The sequence below is a fragment of the Hevea brasiliensis genome, chromosome 6 (genome assembly GCF_030052815.1).
Source record: "Hevea brasiliensis isolate MT/VB/25A 57/8 chromosome 6, ASM3005281v1, whole genome shotgun sequence".
Taxonomy (NCBI): Eukaryota; Viridiplantae; Streptophyta; class Magnoliopsida; order Malpighiales; family Euphorbiaceae; genus Hevea; species Hevea brasiliensis.
This window is the reverse complement of record NC_079498.1, coordinates 2,233,170-2,260,463: the sequence shown is the minus strand read 5'-3', so window position 1 is coordinate 2,260,463 and position 27,294 is coordinate 2,233,170. Positions and strand designations below refer to the sequence as shown.

At 31.3% G+C, this 27,294-nt stretch overlaps 3 protein-coding genes across 4 annotated transcripts; all 3 read left to right on the top strand.

The window, feature by feature from the left end:
* The first annotated feature begins 5,220 nt into the window (after positions 1–5,220).
* On the top strand, positions 5,221–9,513 carry LOC110635417 (UDP-D-apiose/UDP-D-xylose synthase 1). 2 transcript variants are annotated; one of them, XM_021784737.2, is made up of 9 exons: positions 5,277–5,843; positions 5,960–6,052; positions 6,243–6,350; positions 7,933–8,047; positions 8,128–8,261; positions 8,362–8,463; positions 8,575–8,667; positions 8,766–8,901; positions 9,002–9,513. In XM_021784737.2, exons 1-9 carry the CDS (start codon positions 5,571–5,573, stop codon positions 9,112–9,114), a joined length of 1,167 nt encoding a protein of 388 aa, XP_021640429.2. In that variant the 5' UTR covers positions 5,277–5,570; the 3' UTR covers positions 9,115–9,513. The 2 variants fall into 2 exon arrangements, with proteins under 2 accessions (XP_058004159.1, XP_021640429.2); XM_058148176.1 differs by lacking the exon at positions 9,002–9,513 and having other exon boundaries at positions 5,221–5,843; positions 8,543–8,667.
* Positions 9,514–14,247: 4,734 nt separating this feature from the next.
* Positions 14,248–20,859, top strand: LOC110635432 (BTB/POZ domain-containing protein At3g44820). Its single transcript, XM_021784763.2, has 4 exons — positions 14,248–14,900; positions 15,219–15,288; positions 18,460–19,656; positions 19,734–20,859. The coding sequence occupies exons 1-4, from the start codon at positions 14,851–14,853 to the stop codon at positions 20,301–20,303; spliced, it is 1,887 nt and encodes a 628-aa protein (XP_021640455.2). The 5' UTR covers positions 14,248–14,850; the 3' UTR covers positions 20,304–20,859.
* A 622-nt stretch (positions 20,860–21,481) lies between these two features.
* Positions 21,482–25,823, top strand: LOC110635433 (protein RETICULATA-RELATED 1, chloroplastic). Its single transcript, XM_021784765.2, has 7 exons — positions 21,482–22,154; positions 22,271–22,369; positions 22,659–22,879; positions 23,802–23,871; positions 24,123–24,202; positions 24,840–24,904; positions 25,274–25,823. Exons 1-7 carry the CDS (start codon positions 21,624–21,626, stop codon positions 25,465–25,467), a joined length of 1,260 nt encoding a protein of 419 aa, XP_021640457.2. The 5' UTR covers positions 21,482–21,623; the 3' UTR covers positions 25,468–25,823.
* Positions 25,824–27,294: the final 1,471 nt, after the last annotated feature.

Below are 27,294 nucleotides of genomic sequence, written 5' to 3'. Positions count from 1 at the left end.
CTCCTTAAGAATTTATGAATTATCAAAATAATTTTTTATTTTGAAAAAAAATTCCAACTCAGAGAGTTTCAATATTAGAAATTTACATTTCTGAAATATTAATAGGCCATTAGTCCAGAACCACTAAATCCTGAGCAGGTGAACTGAAAAAAATTCATGAAGCCCAACTAGGCCCACCTAAGTGCCACGCCAAAGGCTCAAGTATCTACAATTGCGATAGCTCACCTGCTTTTTACTGATATCACTCTGACAGATTAGATATCAACGTCACATCCATGGCGCTATTCTCGGCACGCGCTTCAAACGAGCGTGACATAACTTTGTTTTGTTTTTTTATTTGTGTGTCGTGTCACGTGCTATAAGGTAATTGTTTTGCTTTGGCTCTGATTTCTTCAATTACAACAAGGTTTTGTTTGGCGTTCAGTAGCGATGACAACAGAATACCGGTGAAAATTATACAATTTAAATTTAATTTTAATTAAAACTTTTAAAATTTAAATTTATTTTAAATTTAATTAAAATTTATTTTTAATTATTTAAATTATTATTTCTTAAAAGGTATTTAAATTTATTTAATTTTATATTTAATTAATAATTTATATAAAAATTTATTTTTATTAATAATTTATATTTTAAAATTTTATAATTTTATAAAATATTTTAATTTTATTTTATATAAAATAAAATGTATAAAAAATTATAAATATTATTAAAAAATATATATTTAATATTTAATTAAATATTTATATAAATAGGTTAGAGCAACGAGTACCAAACATATAAAACTTTTATTCCACCAAAATTTATCTCAAACTCAATTATATATTATTCAAATTCATTTTTTTATGATTCCATTATATTAAATACTCGTAAAAATTTGATCCGTTGTCATTCTTAGCATTGAGATAAAATACAATTTATAGATATTAAAATTTTTGTTTAATTATCATAATTAAAATATGTTAATTTAATTTTAAATTAATTTTTAAATAAATTATTTAAAAAAATATATTTTTTATAAAAAAAAATAGGTAATGAGTTGCATGTGGTCATAATTTTGCATGATTTACTTTCTCTTAAAGCATTTCAATGCATGTTTTCAAATGAAAAGGCTAAACAGAAAGGGTTTGATTTATTCATAAGAAAGTTCCAATCAATTGAGAGTGACATAATTATTAAATAATGTCACAACATATCACTTGCAATTCTTTTTATAAAAGATTTTGTCCCATATCACAATTGAAGTCTTCTATGGGTAACCAAATCCTTTTCATCCAAAATTTCATTGATTTTGCTAAACTCATTTTCAATGTTATAAAGTTTTTAATATATTTAAGATTAAATTAACCCAAAAAATACCTCCATTTTTTATATGTATAGTTTATTTCATTGTAGACTAAATACATATTTTCACTTTTACTATTTGTAATTAATTCATTGAATACTTAAATTAAAATTATAATTTATTTAAAACCAAATTCATTAAAATTATAATAATTAAATATAAATTAATATTTTATCGATGACTTGTAAAAATCTAAAAATGATCCCATTTATAACTAATTACTGTCTAAAATTTACTGACTGTTCTTTAATAAATTTCATCGATAACAATCATTTTATTGAGTGTAATTTTATTATTGTATAAAAACTTAGAGTAAAGTCAGTAAAATTTAAAATATAATCATCAATAAATGAAATTATTTTTTATTTTGTTTATAGTTATTAATTTCATGGCTAATTTATATTTAATTTATATGATTTTCATAAGTTTAAGTTTTCAATATATTATGATTTTAATTTAGATCTTCAAAGGTTCAACATCAAATAGTGCAACGAATTTCTTTTATTTAGATATAATTAATATAAACTCAAAATATAAATACGTAAATATATATATATTTAATAAATAAATTTTATTATATATTTTATATCTTAAATATATAATAAATTAAATTTATATAAAAAATTTTTATTTAAATTAATTTATTATAAATTTTAAATATAAATATATAAAATTTATATATTTAATAAATAATTTTATAATATATTTTATATTTTAAATTTATAATGACATTTTATTATATAATATGAAAAGTGAGAAATTTATTTTATAATTACGCGTGGGAAAAGAATAATTTTTTTTATGTCGAAAATAAAATAAGAGCCACGTGAGGATTGAAGAGAGACAGCTCATTAGTCATCGAAAGCAACTAGCAAGCTCAGCTACTCACATGACACGGTTACCATTTTTCACGACACGTCACAGCTTCCGTTTTTCTCATACTTCTCCGGTGATTGAAGCCACCGTTACTCACTTCCTATCTAAGGAAACTTTTCACGATATTAGTGAAAAAATAGGACCACCAATGCTATTAATTATAGTGATTAGTCCAAGTAAATTAATCACGTGAAGATTATGATTTACCACTAAACTTATATAATATATTTTTATTTATTAAAATATTTTAAATAAATCTTTTAAAATATATTTGTGTTTATCTTAATTTTTTTTATTAATATAATTAAAATTTTCTCCTTATTTAAAAAATTTATTATCTCACCTTTTATTAGAATTTAAAATTTTTTATTTTATGATAATTTATTATTTCTCTCGATATGAGTAAGAGTGTGCAAATAATCGATTCGATTTTAAATTAAATCAAACTGATAAAATTAAAAATAATAACTTTTAAAAATCAAATTAAACATATTATTAAAATTTATAAATTAAATTAAACTAATTAAATTAAATTAACTCAGCTACATTTAAATGGAAATATGCTCTCCGCTGATTGTGAACTTTAAACTGGACTTTCACACCTTCTTTTGGCAGTTGTTCACTTGCAATCAACATCAAACTGTGTGCCCAAAAATTCATCAAACCGGGTGCCCCTCATTAGCCTCATTGCTGATATTCCTTATAAATTGCAAATTGACAAGCTCGGTTTTACGCCCTGTAAATTATATGAAGCGAAAACCCCCAAAAAAAAAATCCATTTTTGGTAATTTTTATAATTTTATCTCCTCATTTTTTTAAATAATTTTATCTCAATTTTTGAAATTCAATTTTATTTTATTATCTGATTAATTATTAACTTTTTCTCAAAGTTATTTTAATAATTTTTAAATTAAAAAAAAGATACCTAATTTAAAATCGATTCTACTTATTTGAATCATTATTTAATAAGTATTCTTTTCAATTAATAGATTATTAGGAATATGATTAATAATTAATCATGTATTATAATACTTATTAGAAATGATAATGTAGTGTTACTATTAAATTTAATAATTAATTTTGATGATAGAGTATAATTAAATTTCGTGTCAAAATTTTTAGTGAAATTATTATAAAAAAAAAGATGAGGTAGAATTTTATAAATTAGCAAAAGTTATGGTTTTTTTTTAGCAATTTACCTATAAATAAATGATGCTCTAACTTTTATATTATTTGTAATAGCCCGTCATTTATCAAATTAAAAAATATATATATTTTTCATTAATTGTTCGTTTCAAATAAATAAATTTTGAGTTGTTAAAATATCGATATATATATATATATAGTTAAAACTATATGTGAATAAATAATAATTAAAATTTTTTTGATAAGTGTCAATTAATATAAAAAAAATAAATTTTACAATTTAACAAATGTCACTCGAGTAAAATTTAAAAGCCTATTACTATAAATTATAAAGGAGTTTTATATTACTTAGAAGTTAAGATTATAGGATTTTATAATATTTAAATTATAAAAGAATTTTATATTATAAATTAAAATTTAGATACTTTATTATTAAATATCCCTAAATTCACACCCTCTCCTCCATTCTTCTTTTTTAGCAAAAACCTATAATAAAGACGTTAAATTAAGGGTACTAAAATTGCACTATAATGTTCTTATTGATTTGTTTTTTTTTATTTCGATTTCAATTTAACTTGCTTTGATTTTAATATAATTTTGATTAAATTTAATAATTTTTTATTTTAAAATATATATTAATTTAATATAAAAAAATCAATCGGTCTTATCTGACTTAAAACTAATTTTAATCGATATTAATTTGATATAATTTTAACTTTAAATAGAATTGATTCAATTTTGACTTCAAATCAAATCATAGCCGTGTTAGCTTTATTTCTCTTTATTGAATATTATTTTTTTTATATATATTTTCAAAATTATTTAAATGATCAAAAAATTGAAATATAATTATGTGACTTATTATAGTGTGAAGTAAATATGAAATTAAACTTTGAGAGCCTCCTCTTTGAATCTAACATTTTTTTGAAAAAAATATATCATTAATTAAAAATAAAGTATAAAAATAAATATATTATTTATTTTACATAAATAAAATTGATTATTCTAATAAAAAATAATATAAAAAATTTAAAATATCCGATAACATATATCGACTAATAAATAAGTTGTGCGATCTATTATTCGACTTTATAATTTTTTTTATGAATTTTATCAAATAATTGAATAAAAATTTATATCTTATACAATACTTTATTTTTTTATAAGTCTTATCAGATATTTAAATAAAGATTTATATCTTCTAAAACACTCATAAAAATTTTTTCAACAATAAAAATATATAAAAATTATATTTAATGAAAAAAAATATCACAAAAATTTAAAATATATAAATATTAATAAATTTAAAAATTTATTTATTTTAAATTTATCAAATAATAAATATGTCTTTCAAAAAAATTTGAGACATATTAAGTCTTGATAAGATTCTTCATTAAGTTACTTGATTCATTGCCTGTGCAGGCCTCTCTAAGTTCTTTGAATTTTATTATTACGAACCTCTCCTCAAGTAAAATACTTGATGTATTGGCGAGATATGATTAAAATATATTTTAAACCGACAAAAATTTAAAAATTATTATCGTTGAAAACATTTATTAATGACCATGAAAAAGAAATGAAAGATATGAGAAGAAAAAATAAAAAGAAAAATAAGAGATTTTTAGGAAAAAGGCAAAGTCCTTCTCTCAATAATTTTCATTAAATCAAACAATTCTTAATAAGTCATTTCATGGGACAAATCCCGATTAGATCTCCCCTTGATATTAACAGCTGGCAACAAAGTAGGAGAACCGGATAGAATTTTCACGGCTCTCAATCTCTCATCTACCGATCCAATCTCAAATCCTTGTTTAACGAAAGAAATCCACTACTCCACAGACCACATTTCCTACATAACTACTCACACGCGGCACTCATCCACAGCGAGTACCAATTGCACTACTTCACCGCGAGTACCATTTTAATCATTCGCTCCCCAAATGAATGTGGGGCTATCGGGTCACTCGCATATCGCATACTTTCTCTGTCCGTGCATAGTGCTTCCTCTTCCTTTCCCAATCAAAAAATCTCCTTCATTCCGCTTCGTTTCGGCACCCTCGGCGCACGTTAGCGTGCAATACTGTTACTTCCATTAAATACACAGGCGCGTACGAGCATTTCCATTTACATTAACATTATCATTTCGTTTTCATTTCTCGCGCGAAAGAGAATTTGGTTTGGTGATTGGTGATTGTTTGAGACAATGGCGACGGCAAATAAGGTGGATCTGGACGGGAGGCCGATAAAGCCGATCACAATATGCATGATCGGTGCCGGAGGTTTCATAGGCTCTCACCTCTGCGAGAAGTTGTTGTTAGAGACGCCGCATAAGATCCTTGCTCTTGATGTCTACAACGACAAGATCAAGCACCTTCTCGAACCGGACTCACTTCCCTGGGTTGACCGGATCCAGTTCCACCGCCTCAACATCAAGCATGACTCCCGCCTTGAAGGCCTCATTAAGATGGCGGATCTGGTAGTGTCACTTTCTCGCTTTGGAGCTTATTTTAACTGTTGCGTTTTGTATATTTTGTTTGGCGTTTCTTGTTTTTGCTTGTTTTGGCGCTAATGCAGTGGATTTGTGTGGTGTAGACGATAAATCTGGCGGCTATTTGTACTCCGGCGGATTACAATACGCGTCCCTTGGACACGATTTACAGTAATTTTATAGATGCTCTCCCAGTGGTATTTATCTCTGCCATTTTATTTTTCGATTTACTGCATGTGTTTTCTTTGCTCGGTTTCTGTTTTGTCATTTTCGGCCATTTGGTTGTTGTAGTTGTCGAGATCAAGTTGAAATCGACAATATTTGGTTGTTAGGATCTTATGAATTAGTTGAAGTTAATGTGTGATTTTGATGTGTATGTATGTTTAGGTGAAGTACTGTTCGGAGAATAACAAGCGTTTAATTCATTTCTCTACGTGCGAGGTGTATGGTAAAACGATTGGGAGCTTTCTTCCTAAAGATAGCCCTCTTCGTGAGGTGAGCTTTCGCTTCCTCTTTTTTCATTTATTTTGTTCGCGTTATCCTTTTCTTAGCAGATGGATATGATATCTTTGTGTTAGCTATGCCATTTAGTAGGGACTTGCTTGTGGTGTCATTGTAGAATGTCTTCTTGTGGATATAATGTCAGGTTTGTGATTAAATGATTTTTTTAATCTCAAATTGTATGAACTGCTAAAGTCTTTTAACGTTGTGCTGTTGTTGCCATTATTCATTGTATTCAGTGCTGCAATTAAACCATTCCCTTTAGAGTTCACTTCTATATAGACGGGTTTGTGTTCAAAATGTACGAGCAGGGGTTGCTTGGTGATCGTTGTTTATACATACCTTAGTATATTAATAAGACCAGTGTATGGGATATGTTAATGGTTTCAATTGTTTGAATGGTGTTCTTGAGGTTGGGAAAGAGAAGAGATGTAATTGTGTATCAGTTTATTATTCATGATGAGTTTGCCTTTTAGAGCCCATGATATTGGCATTTCACTATGGTTCATGATTGTGAAATATAAATGGGATTTACCAGATTTTTGCAGTGGAAATCAAGTACAGTCAAATGATGTGTACTTTGCATGTCTTGAAGTCTTGATTAACATGCATATTTTATACTTATTGTGACATTATGTGAGAAAATGCCCTAGTTTCTTGTGTTTTCTAATAATTATGCAGTTCTGCAATGCTAAAATTACGTTATTGAGTATTGATAAGATTAACAAATACAGGTAACATAGAGATGTTGTTACAGTCGCACAGAGTGTGTAGTTCTTATTTATGTATCAGTGTTGAAATTGAGACGAGTGGCTACCTGCCATCATAGAATAGCTTAGGGGGGCTCTTGGCTGAGTGCCAACTGATGCCTAAGTTAGAAATCTCGTGATGAGAGAGAATATGCATCAGAATGGCATAATGATATGTTGTAGTAGATTGTAACATGTTGTGTTTCCATACCTGCTTAGAGGGCTATTTATAGTGTATGAATTATAGTTCTTAAAGGACTTCCACTTCTATTTGGAGTCGGGCATATCCTTTAAATAGTTTATCATAATTTGGATAGGTGTGATCCTTGTAGAGGAGTAGGAAATCAATTTCATGTTGACGATAATATCCTAATCCTAATTTTATTAGGAATAGAAGTTGTATCCCAATAGGAGATATGTTTGTATTAGAATTGCATGTTCAGGTTCAGGAGCCAAGGACACTTTTGGAATATAGATTTGAGTCGAATTTGTCATATGCTATCACTTTTGTCATGTAGGATTTTATGATGCCATCAAGCATCCTCGTCCAATATTTCCTGTTAGACTATGCTTATATTTGCCCAGAAAGTAGTCTGGACTCTGGAAATCAATAAATAGTTTGCACAGGCCATTCAAACCAGCAAGTAATTACTTTGAACATGCATTCATAAATGATGGATGTTTTAGGTTTCCTTGTTATTGCAATTTTGCAACAGTTTCAAATGAAAACTAAATTTTTAATGGTCAAGGGTTTGCGTGGTTTTGTTATTATTTTTTCCTTATCATTGGATGAGCTTGATTGGTTTGAATGTGCTATGTTATGGTAGGATCCTGCCTACTACATTCTTAAAGAAGATGCTTCCCCGTGCATTTTTGGACCCATTGAGAAGCAGAGGTGGTCCTATGCATGTGCAAAGCAATTGATTGAGAGGCTGATTTATGGTAATTTTTCTTGTCCTTTTATCTAGCTATTTGTTTTGGGATACTTGCAACATCTTTTGCTAACTTGTTCTTGATTGCAGCTGAGGGTGCGGAAAACGGCCTTGAGTTCACCATTGTGAGACCTTTCAACTGGATTGGACCCAGGATGGACTTCATTCCTGGCATTGATGGCCCAAGTGAGGGTGTTCCGAGGGTTCTGGCATGCTTTAGCAATGTTAGTCTAATTTTCCTGCTTGAATTTTAAAGCATGTATTGTTGATCTTTGTTATCAGTTTCTTTGGGTGCTTTTTTCTGACGTTTATTTTGTCCCCCAGGCTCTTTTACGCCGAGAGCCTCTCAAGCTTGTGGATGGTGGTCAATCTCAGAGAACTTTCGTTTATATCAAGGATGCAATTGAAGCTGTTCTCTTGATGATCGTATGTGTGCTCTCTCTCTCTCTCTCTCTCTCTCTCTCTCTCTTTTCTTAAAAAAAATTTGCATGCCTTCTCGATACAGGAGTTTTTAAATGGCACGGTCTTTATATGCAGGAAAATCCTGCCAGGGCTAATGGTCACATTTTTAATGTGGGAAACCCGCACAATGAAGTTACTGTTAGGCAGCTTGCTGAAATGATGACAAAGGTGAGAGGTTGTTCGGAAATGCATATATCTTTTCTCTGAATAACCTATTGATTGGAATATGTTCTTAGAGTTGGAATTAATGTGATTTCTCTCAACAGGTCTATTCACAGGTAAGCGGAGAACCTGCTCCTGAGGTGCCAACAGTTGATGTTTCCTCCAAAGAATTTTATGGTGAGGGGTATGATGATAGTGACAAGAGAATTCCAGATATGACCATAATCAATAGACAGCTTGGTATGCCATGTTTGCTTAGCTGCATTATATTGTTGTTATTTTCACTCACTTTCAATAATCACTATTGTTTCGACACTTGTTGGTTGTGCATGTATGCCAGGTTGGAACCCTAAGACATCACTGTGGGACTTGCTTGAATCAACCCTCACTTATCAACACAGGACTTATGCTGAGGCAGTTAAGAAGGCCATTGCAAAACCTACATGCAGCTGAGGAAACACTCGAGGATGGGAGTTCTTGGATAGACTTTTTTTGGGCATGAGTTCCAATTCTTTGGTGAGGGAATTTTAAATGTGTTGGTGGTTTTTTCCATATACACTATAATTCTTGTCTTTCCAGTGTCAATAGTCAGTGGCTCGCAGTAGCTCAGGTATCCTGTACTTCAAATATTACTCTTGAAAAGATAATTAGGATCTTATTAGGCAAGTATATTTTGTTTCTGTAACCCGTCGTGTGAGCTTGGGCTACGACATAAAGGGGGCATTATACAAAATTTGTTCTGTTTCTTTAGAGTTTTGCTTGACATTCCTCTGTTTTGTTTCTCCAGGGATGTGTTGTATTAATTTGTTGACCCTGTCATGTTCTTATTAAATTATTATTTTTTAATTGCAAGCATGAATGCCTGATACGATATTCTCTTGCAGAAATTTCACTAGTATGATTATAGTTCTGAATAATGAAGTTCTCAACAACACCCCCCCCCCGGGTACCAATAAAAAAACAAAAATTCATAGGGATTTTTTTTCTTAAAATTTTCAAACACGTATACCTAGAAAATGAGTAGGAACAATTGTAAATGATGTGTGACAGGCTTGGCAAGTAGTTGCAACATTTGTGGACGGTGATGCTGACTAATGGTTGACATTTGTTGTTTGCATCGTCTTGGAAGTGCTTATTTTGCCTTGAAAATGAAAGAGAATGCAATTTTTAATCTTTCGTTCTATTTTTTTGTATTATTGAAGAGCATAATTTCTTGGTCTGTTTTGGATATAAAAGAAATTTTAAATTTTTAATAATATTTTTATGTTTAAATAATTAAAATTTATAAGAAAGGAGGTTGTATTGTTATTAAATTATGTTTAATTAAATAATAAAATCATATTAAAAATATGACTTGTGTTTTGAAGAAAATGGTGGCTTATTATTTCTGATCTCTTTTCATAACAAAGTGAAATTAAACGTGCGCGCTGCACTGGGACGCACGAGTGGTGAAAAACTCCTGTTGGGCTAATGTGCATGGCTTTGGTTATCTATTGATGCGTTATAAATGTGAAGTTCTTTTACAGCCAATAACAGAGTTTTGCCCTAAACTTTAAAATTGGCGATCTGTTGAGTGTTGACTCAAAGACCGAAACCATGATAGACATTAGCCTGTCAAGTCCACAAATGGTGGCCAATTAGCCCTTAATCCTTTCTGTTGTTTCTTAAATCTATAACTTTTGATGATTGCCTTGAACCTGCCCGAACTGGCCAATCCCTATTTATCTGTTTAATTATTGAACTGCTTCAGAATAAGATCTTTTTAACCTAGCAACTCCTACCATTAAAAAAAAACAAGGAGAAAGAAAATCGATCAAAATTACTTCAATGTCGAGTTGATGTTCAGACTCCGTTAAAAAAAGGCATGAAAATTATCCTGAAAACCTTTAAATGTTTTCCATAGGCAGCATATGATTCGACATTGGTCTCTACCCTCTATACTCAAAACTTCCCCCTTCTCGATGCTGGTGTGTGTGTGTGGGTGTGGCTACATGCCCTTTGGGGCCTCTTTTTCTTCACATATTTGATGGTTGTGTGTTTAGTCAAGGTCTTTGTGGTTGGTGCGGTTAGTGGGTTTCTCTTTATTTTTGGGTCACCAGTTCAAAAGGCAACTATAATTATTCAACATTGGTTTCTTATATTGTTATCCTGTTATGCCATTCTAAAAATTGGATGATTTGTGGTGTAAAGTTTGTCTTTTTTTATGGTATGGTCTAGACTAGTAACAATCTTTTATCTTCATTACATCATCACCACACCATTGATTGCCTTGTTGAGAAACAAAGTGGGTTTAGTATTTATTACACGCAGTTGGCATGATGTAGACACCAAATATGGCGCTTTTTCATATTTGATTACATGAAAAACCAAGAAAAATAATCTTTAAAACCCACTTTTTAGAATATTTCAACTATTGCCATTTGTAGAATATTTTTGAGGAGGCAAAAAAAAAAAAGAAAGAAAGAATGCATACAACGTGGAAATATTTTGATAAGCAAGGACAGCCTTATTTTGGCCAACAATTATTCATTTTCCTCTTTGTCAAGCAGTATAATTAATTAGCATGTTAATGGTTGGAGTTTGCTTATTGGTTATCCTCTACTTAGCCAGTACAAAGCTATATAATATGGTATCTGATTTTCATATTCATCTGTTGGATTTGTAATTTACCAATTCATCATTTATGGATAAAATAAAATCCTTTCTATAGAGTGTCATTATGGACATCTTGTACGAGTGCCCGTGAGACAGTGGCAGAGAATTAACAAAGTGTTTGATATTGTGGTTTATTTTTTTTTTTTGTAAATATAATTAAGAAAAACAATTTGAGGACATATATATATATATCTTTATATATATATAATTGTTTTGAAATTTTATAATTAAAATATGTTAAATTTTATTTAAAATAAATTTTAAGTCTTTAATTAATGTATTTAAAATAGTGTCAAATAAAAATGTCAAACATAGTCTAAATATAAATATTTTTTTTAATGAAGCAATTATATGATAAAATAAGTGAAACTGAAGTGAAACAAAAAGAGAAAAAGCACAATAGTTCTCACAAAAAAGTGTATTAATTTTCTCTATTATATTCATTTACTTTTATCTGTCATTTTTTAAATTTTTTTTGTCAATAATTATTATCTTCTTGAAAAAATTAAGGATAATTAATTATTTTTTAAAATTTATCTTTATCTCTATTAAAAATAATAATTATTTATATAATTTTTAAAAATTTATTTTAATATATTTTTTTCTTAATTATATGAAATAAAAAGTAATTTAATCATATTAAAAAATATTTTATTATAATTTAAATAATTTAATTATTCTATAAAAACTTTAAACGATAAATAAAAATAAAAAGAAGGTAGTATATTGCAAGGTTTACACTTAAAAAGCATGTAAATTTGGTCTAAAAAAAAAGGCATGTGGAATTAAGAGTATAAGTAAATAGCATTAATAAATGATTTAAGGTATATGGTATTATTAATTTGTATTTATAGTAGTAGTTGTAGTACAATTATTGAAAACAATATCATTAATTATATGTGTGGTGTAGAATCAATCAATTTTAACATTAGGGTTATAGTTGAATTTTTAGGGTCTTAAAGCAAAACCTTTAATTGGGGTTATCAATTACTTAACCACTACATTGATTATAAATCTTACCAACTCTACCCATTATTATTCTCTTCACCTACCACATGTATAAAGCAAAGCATGCCTCTTCCCTAATCCTTAGTGCTCACATTCTTTCTGTTGTACAATTTAACATGCCCTTAACTCTCAATTTCATTGTGGTACTTATCATAAATGTTTAATTTTATATTTTGTTCAAATCAATTTAAAATTTTTAATTTTAATTTAACTTTACTTAAAAATTAAGAAAATTAAGGTTTCATGATTTTACAAAAAATAACTTTTTAAAATTTTTTTTAAATTTTCTAATGTTTGGAACGCTCAGAAAAATTGATCGAACAATACTCTCTTGATTAAAGAGAAAATTAACTTATTTTTAAAGAAAATAACTTTCTTTTTTAGAAAGAGAAAATTATTTTTTATTTTATAAATTTTGATAATCTTATTAAAATATAAAAATATTTATAAATATATGAAATGAACATATATCATTAATTTAACATTGCAATCGAATAATGAAAAATATTTTTAAGAAATTTATTTCTTTTAGAAAATATTTTTATATTTTCTGTAAAACAAATGAAACATAGCTTCTTAATTTTTGGATTAAATTAAGAAATCAATAAATTTAACTTAAAAATTAAGACATAAAAAAATTTACTTAAAAATTTTTATTTTTATGTTAAATTAAATTTAAATTAAAAATTTTAAATTAATTTAAATAAAAAATAACTAAATTAAACATTCCTAATAAATACAAAAATTGAACATTTAATCACTTAATAACATTATTTGCAATAAATCTAGACCATCCCAATATCATCTTTAAGTTTGGCAATCTATGTTCTTCACATTATTTATTTATTTATTTACTTCCTTTATATGGCAGAAGGAAGAAATATATAATAAAACTATATTAACTTAAACCACTTGGATTTAATAAATATTGCTTCTAAAAGGATAGCCTAGCATTAAAAACTTTAGATTTTCATTAAGAGAATCCAATGATTAAGTTAAAAAAAATTCAAAAATTCACTTGAATTAAATAGCAATATTTGAAAAATAAAAACCATCAAAATAATTAATCTGAATTAATAAACACAGGCAAATAAAATTAATTAATCAATAAATGATTAATTAATATTAAAAATAGAAAAATGATACTACTTCTTTGGATAGTCTTCTCTTAACATGTTACACAAATGTGTTCAGAATTCAATTAAGATAGTTGAAGTTGAGAAATTAAAAAAATATATATATTTTAAATGTTGTTGAAAAAAATATTAAACTAATTATTTAATTATTTTAGAGTTATTATTATTAAAATATGTAAAATTAATTTTAAATTTAATTTTAATATTTTTTAATTAACATATTGAAAATTTATATGTTTGATGTAATATTTTTTAAATTATTTAAAATTTATGTAAAATTAATTAATATAGATATAATTAAAATAATAAATATAAAAAATTTAATATAAAAATTATTATGCTGTCTATACATAAAATTAAACTTATGATGATATCACTTTATTATGAAATTATTAATTTTTTATATTTTATTAATATCCCAAACTAATAAATTAAAATTAAATTTATTTACATCAAATTAATCTATTAAAAATTAAAATAATTTTAATAAAATATTTAATAAAAAAATAAGAATATCAAAACACTCACCCCAAACATACGACGGCCGTAAAATCATTAATTTTAAAAAACAGTTATTGTACTGCATTAGTCTTATTAGTAAGGAAAGAAGCTGCCAATTAGAGCTTCTCCACGTGGACTAATAAAATATTAGAAGAATTGAACACATGGCCCAAGTCACATTCCAAGCCGTTCGAAACGCGCGCGTTTTGAATGACGATTGCGTGCAAAGTATTCGACAAAAAGCACGAGACAAACATAATTTCTTTTACCCGTCTCGGCATTGCTTTATCATTACACTTGTCTTCCTGCTTCCTTACATTTCCACACTATTTAGCAGCCGGCCATCCCCGTCAGACTTCAAAAATTATTGTGATTCGATTTCCTTTTCATTTAACTTGAAATTATTATTATTATTTTTTTATAAATTGCCTTAGAGCTATTCGCTTTGCCGCCTCAATGTCGTATTCTGTGCATTCTTTCTTCTTTTAACTGTTGTTTTCATTTTTTTATTGTATGGTCCATACTGCTTGCGGTCGTTGGTTTTCTCGTTGGGGTTTTCGCTCGGCATGCAATTCGGCTTTTGATGGGCACACACTATTCGCAATTGTGTGCATGTGTTTGTTTGTCTTAGCTGTAAAGAGGCCCACTGAAGTTGGCCACCCACAAGGCCACATTTGACTTGCTTAGACCCTTGAATGTTTTCAGCTTCTTTCGTTTCGTCTTCGTCTTCTCCTTCTCCTTCTCCTTTCCCTTTTTTAACACTTTGATGTAGAGGTAATGCTCAGGAGCTTTGTGGGTAATCTCCGTCTTATGTTAGAGGCTTTTATTCTTATGCCCACTTGAGCTTCGGCCTGGTTTAAGGATATCTTTGTTTCTTCTAAGCTTGGCCATGGCCCCTGCAGGGAAAGTTACTGGATTTCATAAAGAGGGTAATGACTGGTACGGACTCTATCTCTCCAAACTTTTTTCTGTGTTTTTCCCGCTGGTTTCTTCCTGGGTATGTGCTTATTTTGTTTAATTCGAGTCTACTTATATACTTGTTGTCTCATTTTAAGCCTGAATTTTACTCTTAATACAAATATGAGTTCAATGTGTTGGCCTAATCAGGTCTGTTCTACAAACAATTCAAAGGGCTTTGAAGAAAAAAAGTCTTTATTGTTAGATGTGGTGGTGATCATTTGATGAAAAATGCTCATTCCTAAGATAAGAATTAGAAAGGAATATGTATAATAATTTGAATTTTGGTGGGTCTGGCAGGTTCTGTAATGCAGGGTTGCCAAGTGATATTACTGTTGTTGTGGATGACATAAACTTCCACCTTCATAAGGTGAGCCAATATTCGCCCATTTTTAGGGTTTGAGAACTAAGTCACTTATTCATACTTTCTTTTTTTGCATCTGTAACTGTCTCTGAAATGAACTTAAATCTTTATTTATGAGTTACATACGCGTGTACTTTACTTTTACCTGCTTTCTTTCGTTCTCTAGTTAAATACGCTTTATCATGATGATTTCGTCATAGTTGGTCTTTCTTCTTAAAATTTGGATGATATTTGTTCAGAAAGCTTAACGCACTGGTGAGTTCTTAACCTTCGGAGGATCCTATGGTAGTATACCAGGGAAATCAATGATTTTTCTCCTTCCTTTAATGGTTCATTTTTATGTGTTCAGTACTACATCTATGCTAAATCCTTTGTGCTTTGGAAAAGTCCCATTTAAATGGAATAATGGATATTTACTCGTGGGGGGCTTGTTACTAGCCACTGAGTTCTTATTTTTTAAGCGAGTTCCTCTGGCTTAAAGAATTTAGAGCCTCTAAGGCATAGCGAAGGTATAATGGAATGCATTGAAGTAATTATTTCTCTGTGTTCTGATGATGCAAGCCCTGGAAATAGTGATACTGTAAGCAACTGGGTTGGGATTATGAGAAAATACAAAATCAAGGAGTGAACACTGGTGGGGTGGAATAAAATAATTGAGGCACCGAAACAAATTGTGGTTGATTACTTGATTCAACAGTTCCGAACCACAATGTCATGATCCTTTTTTTTTTTTTTTTAAGCCTCTTCTCAGACGCCTTTCAAAACAAGTGAGCTATAGACACTAGATTTCTGGATTTATGCCGTTTTCTTCAAATTTGCTTGCTTTGTAAGGTTGCTTAGAGACCAAGATGCTCATATAAGTAGCTTGTTTGACAGACAAATATTTTCCGTCAGATGGGTGGGAGAACAAAAACATGTCGTATTCCCTATGTACTCTGTGAATCAATCCTCATGGTTGCTTTGTTAAGCTAAGAATACTTATTTTTGCTATGCAACTTTAGTCAAGGTTTCCCACTTTTCTGTCGGATTTGATTGAATGGAAAAGTCTGGACTGGAACTAATATGTTGGAAACTGAAGTCGAAACTATTGCAGGAGGAGAATAACACAAGAATGAAAAAATATGACATTTTATCCAAGGAAGCCAAAGTAACAGATAGAGAATATGACACAAAACTGGATACATGTGAAATTAATAAGCTCTCACTATTTCCTCAATGGAAAAGATTTTTGGTTTGATTTTTTTATTTGTTTGCAATATGGACTTACTGTATGTTCTCCACAAGGAATTGTAACTGTCACAACCCTAATTCTGGGTCGGATTGACACTAGGACTTGGGTTATCATAAGGCTCTCAAAGCCCATAGTAAGCCTAGCTGTTTTAGCCCAATCATAAAACCTATACTTTAAGTCTCATTTTAAGGAATCAACCGGATAGAGTTCGGCCATAATCTGGACTATCTAATGGAGAGTTTTTAGCTCACCTGACCTGTAATAATGGAATACATCAAATTGGGGAGCTCGCCTCACCTTCACAATTTTCAATTAATCAAATAATTAAATGAGAGCTCAGCTCCCTCATTCTCAAAACAATCCATCTCATACATTCAATATATCCATAAAAATTAAGTTACTAGTTTCTAAAGAAAATAGATCATTACAGTCCCACAAATTAAAAATAACTCTAGCACATGCAGAGTTTTAAATTTTAAATTAAGAAAATGAAATACAAGGAACGATTGTTGATAAACTTGCGAGAAAGGAAGCAGGTTATTCTGAAAATGAAACCCTCCTGTATCATGGAAAATAGGGTGAACAGGATTGAGCGTTCGACTCATAGAGGAAGATATTGATTTTAAATACAATTTTTATAACTATCTAGGGCTAATGCTTTCCTAAGGATGAAATGCAACATGCATCATCAAAGTCAATCAATTTAAGATAATATTCACACAAAGAATAATTTGGAGTATTCGCACACTCGTATGTCACATCACTAAAATATATATATGGGAGCTGATCCCCTACGCAGTTCTCTTGATTCTAACTTCTGCCAGCGAGATCAACTCAATCCGGACTTTCTCTTAATAATTCAAATGCGGGGGTCAACGAGATCAACTCAAAGCCGTACTCACCCCGACTTATCACAAAAAAGACCGGGCCCTAAGCGAGACTAGCTTAAGCCAATCTGCCCGTCCTACCCATATCCAGTACTACACGTCACGCATGACGACACACGCACACAGCTCTAAATTACTCTAAGGCGACACCCACATCAATTTCATCAAATAATAATGCAACACAAAGCATGCCTATAATAGCTATATACATATAATTATAAGTGAATGCATGAGCATGCCTTATATGTATAATAATATTGAAATTATAAATAAAATCAATATTTACTCACAAATGCACTAGATATCACTGCGGCTGCTGGGCGAAAGAAGAAAGCTGATTTTGATTGCCTAAACAATTATATTAATGAATTCATCAGTATCAATACAAAATAATTATTTAAAAATTTGGGGTGTTACAGTAACAATGGCATCATTGAGTTTATATTTCTTGGATTCACTGTTGGAGCATGTGGAATGTTTCACAGCAGTTGTCAAGAATTTCATGTGTTTTTGTTGCTATTAGATGAAATACATCTCTTATTTTGAGAAAATGATCTGGACCATTATTTTGGTTGCTAGGCAATCTGCTGTAAACCAAAGTTTTAAAAAAAACATTTGGTTCCAAAATTATATGGGATCTTAATAGTTAAGTTTGAAATACGTCTAAAGCATAGGCCAATAATGAAGAAATGAATTATAGAGATTCGGAATAATTGTATCAACTAATGAGAATCTCCTTTGGTTTGTTCAATATGTGGTTGTCTGGATTATGCTAGTTGTGTTCTTTTTCTTCTGTGAATAATTTCTTTTTTTCTTTCTTTAAATACTCTCGCATTTATTCTTTCCACTACTAATTCCTACTACTTTCCTTTTCTGGTTACTCATAAGATAGAATTCTAATGGCTCGCCTACACCAATTTTCAAAAGAGATGCATAGGGTTTTCTTTTCTTCCGTTATTGCACTTAATTATATATTAGTGCTGAACTTTTCTTACATTGAAATGATATATCAGTGTCATACTTATTTGGAACTGTTTGTAACAACATATAACTGTCCAGTTTCCACTGGTATCAAAATGTGGGAAGGTAGCACAAATATGCAAAGAATCCTTTGAAAAAACTTTTACCAGAGCCCTTGAAGAGTTCCCTGGTGGTCCTAACACTTTCCTGATCATAGTGAAATTTTGCTATGGCATGCGGGCAGAACTGACACCAAGAAACATAGTAAATGTCTATTGTGCAGCAGACTACCTTGAAATGACAGGTGAGTACGGGGAAGATAACTTGCTATCCAAATCAGAGAGTTTCTTCCATAAGAATGTACTTCGCAACTGGAAGGACTGTATATTGGCTCTTCAGAGTTCTGATCCTATTATGCCAAGGGCTGAAAAGCTCCAAGTAGTAAGCAAATGTTTGAATGCTTTATCTGTGATGGTCTGCACAGATCCTAGTTTGTTTGGATGGCCCATGATGATGTATGGTAGCTTACAGAGCCCAGGTGGTAGCATCCTGTGGAATGGAATAAACACTGGTGCAAGAATCAGAAGCACAGAATCTGACTGGTGGTTTGAAGACATATCTTACCTCAGTGTAGGTTTGTTCGAAAAACTAATCCACACAATGGAAACAAGAGGAATAAGACCTGAAAATCTTGTGCGTGCAATTATGTACTATGCCAGAAAGTACCTACCAGGTCTGGGCCGGTGGCAGAGTGGACAAAGTGGCAAAACTAGAACCGTTGCCAGTTTCAGCTTGACACCTGCTGCTGTTGATCAAAAGGTTTTACTGGAAACTATTGAAAAGCTTCTCCCAGAAAAGAAGGGAAAATCCTTCTGCCGTTTTTTACTGGGACTTCTTCGTGTTGCATTGATTTTGGGTGTCAGACAAACATGCAGGGAGTCTTTAGAGAGGAGAATAGGAATGCAACTGGAAATGGCAACCCTCGATGCTCTTCTTATTCCTACTTACTCAGATTCTGATACTTTATATGATACTGACTGCATGGAACGGATTGTCCATCACTTCATGACTTCAGAATCAAGGATAACATCATTTTCTCCATCATTGGACCTGGAAACATCACCATCATCGGAACCATTAAGAAAAGTTGCAAAATTGATGGACAACTATATTGCGGAGGTTGCTTCTGATGTAAATTTGAAACCCATGAAGATACGTTCTCTTGCAGAGGTACTTCCAGAATCTTCAAGACCATTGCATGACGGGCTATATAGAGCCTTGGATGTATATTTCAAGGTTTGAATTTACTGAACCTTCTCCTGAAATAAAGGTTGCTTTTGTTTAAAGGTTTGTAATCTCTAATGGTTGTGCAGGCCCACCCCTGGCTGTCGGAGAGAGAGAAGGAAGTACTTTGCAATGTCATTGACTACCGGAGACTCTCGATTGATGCCTGTGCCCATGCTTCCCAAAATGAAAGGTTACCACTTAGAGTTGTTCTTCAAGTCCTGTTCTTTGAGCAGATGCAGTTGAGAACTGCTCTTGCTGGCTGTCTCCATGTCTTGGACACTGAAAGTGCCACTGCAGGTCCCGTGACAGTCCCAACTGACATGGCAGGACAAATTGTACAAAGAGATGGGTGGGTAACAGTTGTGCGTGAGAACCAGGTTTTAAAGGTAGATATGGAAAATATGAGGTCTAGAGTTGGGGAGCTTGAGGAAGAATTTGGCAAAATAAAACAAGAGATGATGAGGGTGACCAAATCACATAGCTCTCTTAGTTCCCCTAGCTTGGTTGCTCGAAAAATTGGGTGCAAGCTTCTTCCACGATCCTTGGATGCCCAACCAGATACTGCTGACACCACTGGGCCCACTCCAAGAGCATCAGTTGAGCAACCACGTTCTTCCCGGCATTCTAGACATAGGAAAAGTTTCTCTTTGTTTTGAGAGCTCAGCTAACACAAGGGAACTAGATACTAAACATGAAAAGCCTGTATATTCCAGAAGGCAGTACATATTCTACAGAAAGTATTGTGTAGCAGCACTGGATTAGGCTGCAGCTTCTTTCCATCCTCTCGAAGCATACTTATTTCAAGCTTCTTCCAGCATCTGAAAGGAGAGGTATTTTTCTCTCAAATTTTTTGGATTGGTAGGTTTATTGTGAGTTGTTGAACAGAAAGCTGAAAATGCCAGATGCTCCAGTCCAAATCTGGACTTATACGCATGCTATCCCAGATTTTGAGTGGAGCTACCATGCATCATATATTTATCACAGGATCAAGATGTATTTATCCCATTAGAAGCTCTTTTTTTTCAATCCTTTCATCCTCCCTCTTTTTTATGAGGTGTATACGTGCAAAGCTCTGTGAATTGTTTTTAAAGATTGTAATTGGGAATATATCAGAAAATTCATATTGCAATGTCTAGACTCCTCCTGAATTAGTCTGACATGCATATTCTTTTCGGTTAAGCATCCAAGGAAGCTTCATATTTTCAAGTGCAATGGCTGGCTTTGATGGTAAATGAATTGGATACATGAAATGCAAGTAGTTATAGGCATGTATATCATTGATTAAGGGAATATATAGAGCCTAACCTTAAGCAGACTCATCAATTTTGTCGGAAAATTTTAGTTAATTAATTATATTCACACATATCTAAACTACATAATTCAACATATTTATTTAATTATAAGATATAAATAGAACTTTATAATTATTTATCATTGTTAACAAAAATTATAGGAAGTAAAACAATCTGGGGTGCTATGCTATCAGCCTCATTGGATTACACTCTCCAAACCTCACTACAGTTTGATTCCAAACGGAATCGGCCCAACCTAAAACTAAATTAGAATAAATTAATCTAATTTAAAATTAAAATGAAATCGAAATCAATAAAATTCAGACTAATTAAAATTATATTTGATTCGAATCGAAATTATTTAATTTTAATTTTAAATAAAAATCAAAATTTAAAAAAAATTAAAAAAAATTAACTGTTAAATTTAATTAAAATTGCATCAAATCAAAATTTAGAACGAAAACCAGAAAATCTTTCAATCTGATTTTGATTCTCTGGCCCTAGAAGTTTGAACTGCCAGTTTCAGTCCTGTTCGAAATCAAACCGTGGCCGTCCTGGCCCCAGGGCTGACTAGTCACTGTATTTCATTTTGCTCCAGAATTTATACCTAGCCTCCACCATTATCAAAAAGCTTTACCTTTTTCAAATCTTCCTTTCTCTTTGGAAAAGAATATATCAGTAAGAATGTCAGTTTCTTCACCTAGCTTCAACATTACGCCTCCTTTCAACTTCTTTAACGAGGCCACCGCTCCGATCAAGCAGACTTTTCTCGCCGTTAAATCTCCGATTCCAATCAACTCAGTCTTTTCATCTTCTCTTGTTCCTCAACCAATCAACGCTTGCATTCACTCGGTTTCACTTCTCCAATGCGTTAACTCCGAGTCCGCCGCCAATACAATTGCCGATTTGTCCGGACGGGTGGAGGATTGTAATTTCGTTCAGGATGAACGAGTTTTGGACTTGAGGATTGATGGAGGTGGTGGTGGTAGTAATGGGGATTCTGGAGGTGGTGCCGGTGGAGGTGGAGCCGGTGGTGGTGGAGGTGGAGACGAGGGTGATAGCGAAGAAGAGAAGGAGTTTGGGCCGATAATGAGATTCGAGGAAGTGATGAAGGAAGCAGAAACGCGTGGAGTGCAACTTCCCGCAGATATGGTAGAGGCTGCCAAAACTACGGGAATACGTGAAATGTTTGTCCTTAGATACATGGAGTTGCAGGTTATATATGTGAAATCCTTTTGATTGGATATTATATTTTAATATGCAAAGATTCGATTTTGAGAATTTTTTGTTTATTGTTTTTCGCCGTTGTTTTCATTGCATTTGAATTGTAGGGGTCGGTTTGGCCGCTCAGCTTTTTGATGAAGTACTGTGCTATCTTGCGCAACCGAATGCTGGCTGATCCTTCTTTTCTTTTCAAAGTTGGAACAGAGGTTTGTTGAGGGTAATTTTTCATTTTTATGATTTTTTATTTTTATGTACTTTTTTGGACTAGAATCTGGTGGGTTTTTCATCTGATATCCATTACATCCCATAAGCTATTCGAATTGTCGTGTCGTTACTTCCTTTGTGATGGATGTATCTATGGGCATTTGAATTTGAACCGGACTTTGTCGTACTCTTTTTCATAACAAGTTTTGATGGTATGGAGAGTACCAAGCTAGAAATATGCAAAACATTGTTTCATCTGTTTGAAACTCTTCTTGTTATTGCATGATGCAGATAGTCATTGATTCTTGTTGTGCCACATTTGCGGAAGTTCAAAAAAGGGGAAAGGACTTCTGGTCAGAGTTTGAGTTGTATGCAGCTGACCTTTTGGTTGGTATTGTGGTTGACATTGCTTTGGTTGGTATGTTAGCACCTTATGCACGTATTGGGCAGCCATCTGTTTCAAGAGGTGTATTTGGAAAAATACAACAGGCTTGTGCGGCTCTTCCCAGCAGGTTATCATGTTTGCCAGAAATTTTATTTTATGTGATCTCTTACAGTTTTGTTATTGAGATTATGCTTCTGCTGCCTGATGGTGGATTTTTTTAACGTTCAATTATTTTTTGTATTCGTAGGAAGCTGTAAATTTGATAGTAGTTTACTTTATTGTAGGAGATTCAGTCCCAGTGGTGGTGGTGGTTGTGTTTAGGCTTGTGTAGAATAAACAGGATATCTATACTGATAATTATGTTAAACATGTATTCGTGACCCAAACAGATTTAGGTAGCAATTTATAGATTATATGGAAATGGAATTATTGGAAACGGGCAAACAGCTATGTTCAGGTTCTAGGCATGAATATAACAAGATTATTTTATTAAATATATTGTATTGAACAGAGACTGCCTCCTCGTTTATTAAAAACTTATCCAATGTAATGACACAACAATATTGTTCTATGGATTTTGATATTAGGTCTATCTCATAATGTTTGCAACTTAATTCTACTAATAAAGAAAATTTATCTTCCTTCTCATTTAATTAAATAGTAAAATTTATCTTTTTATATATTCAAAGTATAATTTTTTGAAAATCGGGGTTCATCAATTTGTAGCACAGTCAACAATGCCATATGTGTAATTTATTACTTTCTTTAATAATTAACTTCATCTAGAATGTTTTGAAGTTCCCATTTCTCCATGAAGCTCAACAAGGTTTAATTCCAATCTCAAATGAATGGAAAGCTTGGTTATTTGTGCCCCTTGAATGTTGACATCGAATGAATCGAAACACTTTATTGTAGAAGGACCCAAGGGTGGCATGCAGAAATCTCATCATTACTTTTTTCCCCCTGTTGGAGATGTCCCCTTCTTTATTCTTTTTGAGAACTTAACCTTGCATTTCTTGCTTCACTCTCAATATGTCATTTCAATGCAGCGTATTTGAAGCTGAAAGGCCAGGATGTAAATTCTCTGTGAAGCAGCGCATTGCTACATACTTCTATAAGGTATTAATTGTTTAGTAATAATTATATAGTTGTCTTTTGCTCAGAAATCCAGTAATTATACTTCTATATGCTGTTACTTCCATAAAGCGATAAAATGCACTATTTCAATCATGAGTGTTCCAATCCTCCCTCCCTCTTCCCTTCTTCTTTTATTTCTTTTTGGAACTAGAACTTTTTTTGCCTAGGGGGCTATGATGGTAGTTTGTTGTATTTCATTTGTCATTCTTATGCATTGTAAAATCTGGATTCAGGGGGTATTATACGGTTCAGTTGGGTTTGGGTGTGGACTCATTGGCCAAGGCATTGCTAATCTGATCATGACTGCCAAACGGTACACTTCTGTCTAGATGATTACTATTTGGTTTCTGTTCTTATTATCATACTTGATTGTGATTTTAAAATGTGATTGACATGTTATTGTGTTCCAACTTCAAATCTGTGTGTTAACTGTGCAACATATGCATTGTTTTATTTATTTATTTTTCTTTCTATTTAACTGATCAAATTGGTTTGGCATATGGGCCACAAGCTCGAACATCAGTATTTGGCAACTTCATTTATATCCAATAAAGTTATATTGTGTATTATTTAATTTGTCATGATGAATTTGCCAGTGAAATTTTTTCAGCAAGTTAGTGATGCAATTTCTTGCATGTCACCGGAGAGTTTACTGATTAACATTTGTCCTTCCAGCTGGCTAAGCATTTGGAAGAACATATCCCACACAAGAGGATATCAGTACCTATGGAGAGATCCTCTCCATTTTACTTTTTTTTCTCCTGTTTCTCATGTTATCTTCATCTTCCTTCCAACTTCCATTAATGGCCAAATCTGATTAAGAGTTCTATTTCCATCTTTTCTTATCCAAAAAGGAGTTCTACTGTAATGATATAGTCTTTTAGCATAGGCTGTTTGTTGTTTCTATTTTTGTGAAGGCAGGTAATTACCTTTTTTCCCCTTATATTCAGGAGCATAAAGAAATCAGAAGAGGATATTCCAGTTCCACCTCTTGTGCAAAGTGCTGTTCTTTGGGGTATGCCTTTATTCAATGTTAATGTGCCAACCTTTGGTTTCTAATTCTGCTCCAATGTTACTTTTGCAGTTTTTCAGAACTATTTCTATTTATCTGAGCATTTATATTATTAGTGTTCTATATTTAGTTCAGGTTTGAGAAGATATTAATATTTAAAATTCTATTTTCACTGCAAATCGCTACTATTTTAAACAACAATATGTATTAGTCATTACAGTATATTTATACCGGAAAATTTTCTTTGAATGATTTAGTCAGGTGAAACTTGATATTTGATGCCTTCCATCAGCATAGTAATCACTCTCATATGATAAGTTTTTAATCTTTCAATCTCATGCTTCTTCCTGCTATTTTGCCTTTGTTGATCAGGTGTTTTTCTTGCTGTATCTTCCAATACTCGTTACCAAATCATTAATGGACTGGAACGCCTGGTTGAAGCATCACCTTTGGCAAAGCAAGTCCCTCCTGTTGCAATGGCTTTCACTGTTGGTGTAAGATTTGCCAACAATATTTATGGTGGGATGCAGTTCGTAGATTGGGCAAAGTGGAGTGGGGTGCAGTAATGGCAAGTCATTTGTACAAGGCATGCCTCTTTTTGACCATTGAATGCACTTTTCTCCACACTATGAAAAGAACATCCACGGACGTTTTTGTGGGAGAGAGAAACAGAGATATTTATACATGTTATTTAAATTTAGCATCAGGTGTCTATCAAGAAGAAGCCTTCTGTTTTTGTTTGGCTTCATCATTACCCATTTCCATTCAATTGTCTGGATGAGAAATTGTGTTCAACTTACCAATTTTGAGTGGGTAATATTGTTGTGCTATTGGAGGTTGGTTTTATAGTACTGAAAGTAGTGGGGTGGCATAATCTTTTCAGCAACTGATATTGTTGGCTGATTATACATTGTCTGGTAAACCACGTCTGAACTGGATGATTTGCTACTGCTTCCAAAATTATCTGCGCTGATAAAATCTCTGAAACTCTGAATACATTTGAAATATGACCTGGAATCACCTTAACCTTTGTTGTGAGTGGACAGTGGAGTCACCACTAACGGTGCCACACTGCCACCCACCATTGAAGCACCACTTCTGCAACCGCATTGTGTCTTCCACCATAGATATTCATCCTAATAGGTTTGTCAAGCATAAATGAAATGATTCAAACGCCCATATGATGAGGTCCCTGTTTTGGAGTAGACATAAAACTTTTGCATTCTTTTCTTTGATGCTTTCTCCTTTCACGTACCGAGTCAATCTCAAAAGGGTCTTTGGAATTAATAAACCTTTGAAATTAAATGAATAAAAAAAACTATTTAAGAGGCTAGCCAAATTGGACCCTTAACTGGACTGTCATTTATGAATCTCAAGAGTCAACAGGACTAAACTATTTCAACTTTTATCTTTCAATCTTTGCATATTCATTTGGGAAAAAAGGGGTAGGTTTATGTAATAGAGAAGACTAATTATAAGATTTCAACACAAGATAGGGTAGACGTAATAAGAATTTGTCATCTTTTTAATTCTTGAATTTTATTCATGTTTCTATCAAATATTTTTCCTACTTAAAATTTGTTTGATATTTGTCATTTGAAATGTTAATGAGAAATTATTAATCATTTTTTTTTACAATTTTTACAAAATGAAAGTTGAAATATCAATTTTAAATGCTTCATAATTTTAATATTTTTAATTAAGGACCAACTTTATCATAGTTTTTAATATTTAGTTCAATTCTTTCACAAATTTTAGGATTCATTTGAAATGAATTCCATTATTTGATATGACGTAATTTAAAATATATAATTTAATTGAATTTCATAAGATTTATATTTAGTATAATTTTCAGAATAAAAATTTATTTATTCTCATTTCCTAAACTAACCTTAAGAATAAAATTAAAAAATTACAACTTTCAACGGCATTCAAAAAATTCATGTTACTTTATTATTTTTATGGTATTAAGGTTTTTTTTTTTGCTAAAATTCAAATTTGTTCAATGTACTTTATTACTTTGTTAGTATTTATATTAATGATATTAATGCACTATTTATTCTACAAGACATGTATTTATATCTTGTTGTAACATACACAGGCATATTGATCAATATTAAGTAGCGTTAATATTTGGCTAAATAAAAAATAGAGTGGGAGAAAATTTTTGATGAGGACATTTTAGTCCATAAAATATTATTATGTAAATTCTAAATTTCATAATATAGCTAATTTCTAAAATTAAATTTTATTTTTTTAACTAAATGTACAAAATATTAAATCTAATTAAATTTCATAAAATTTTATATTTTATATTTGAACCAGATGTAACGGTCGGCCTCCTACAGTGCACGACGATAAAAAAAGAAAAAAAAAGAAGGGGAAAATTGAAT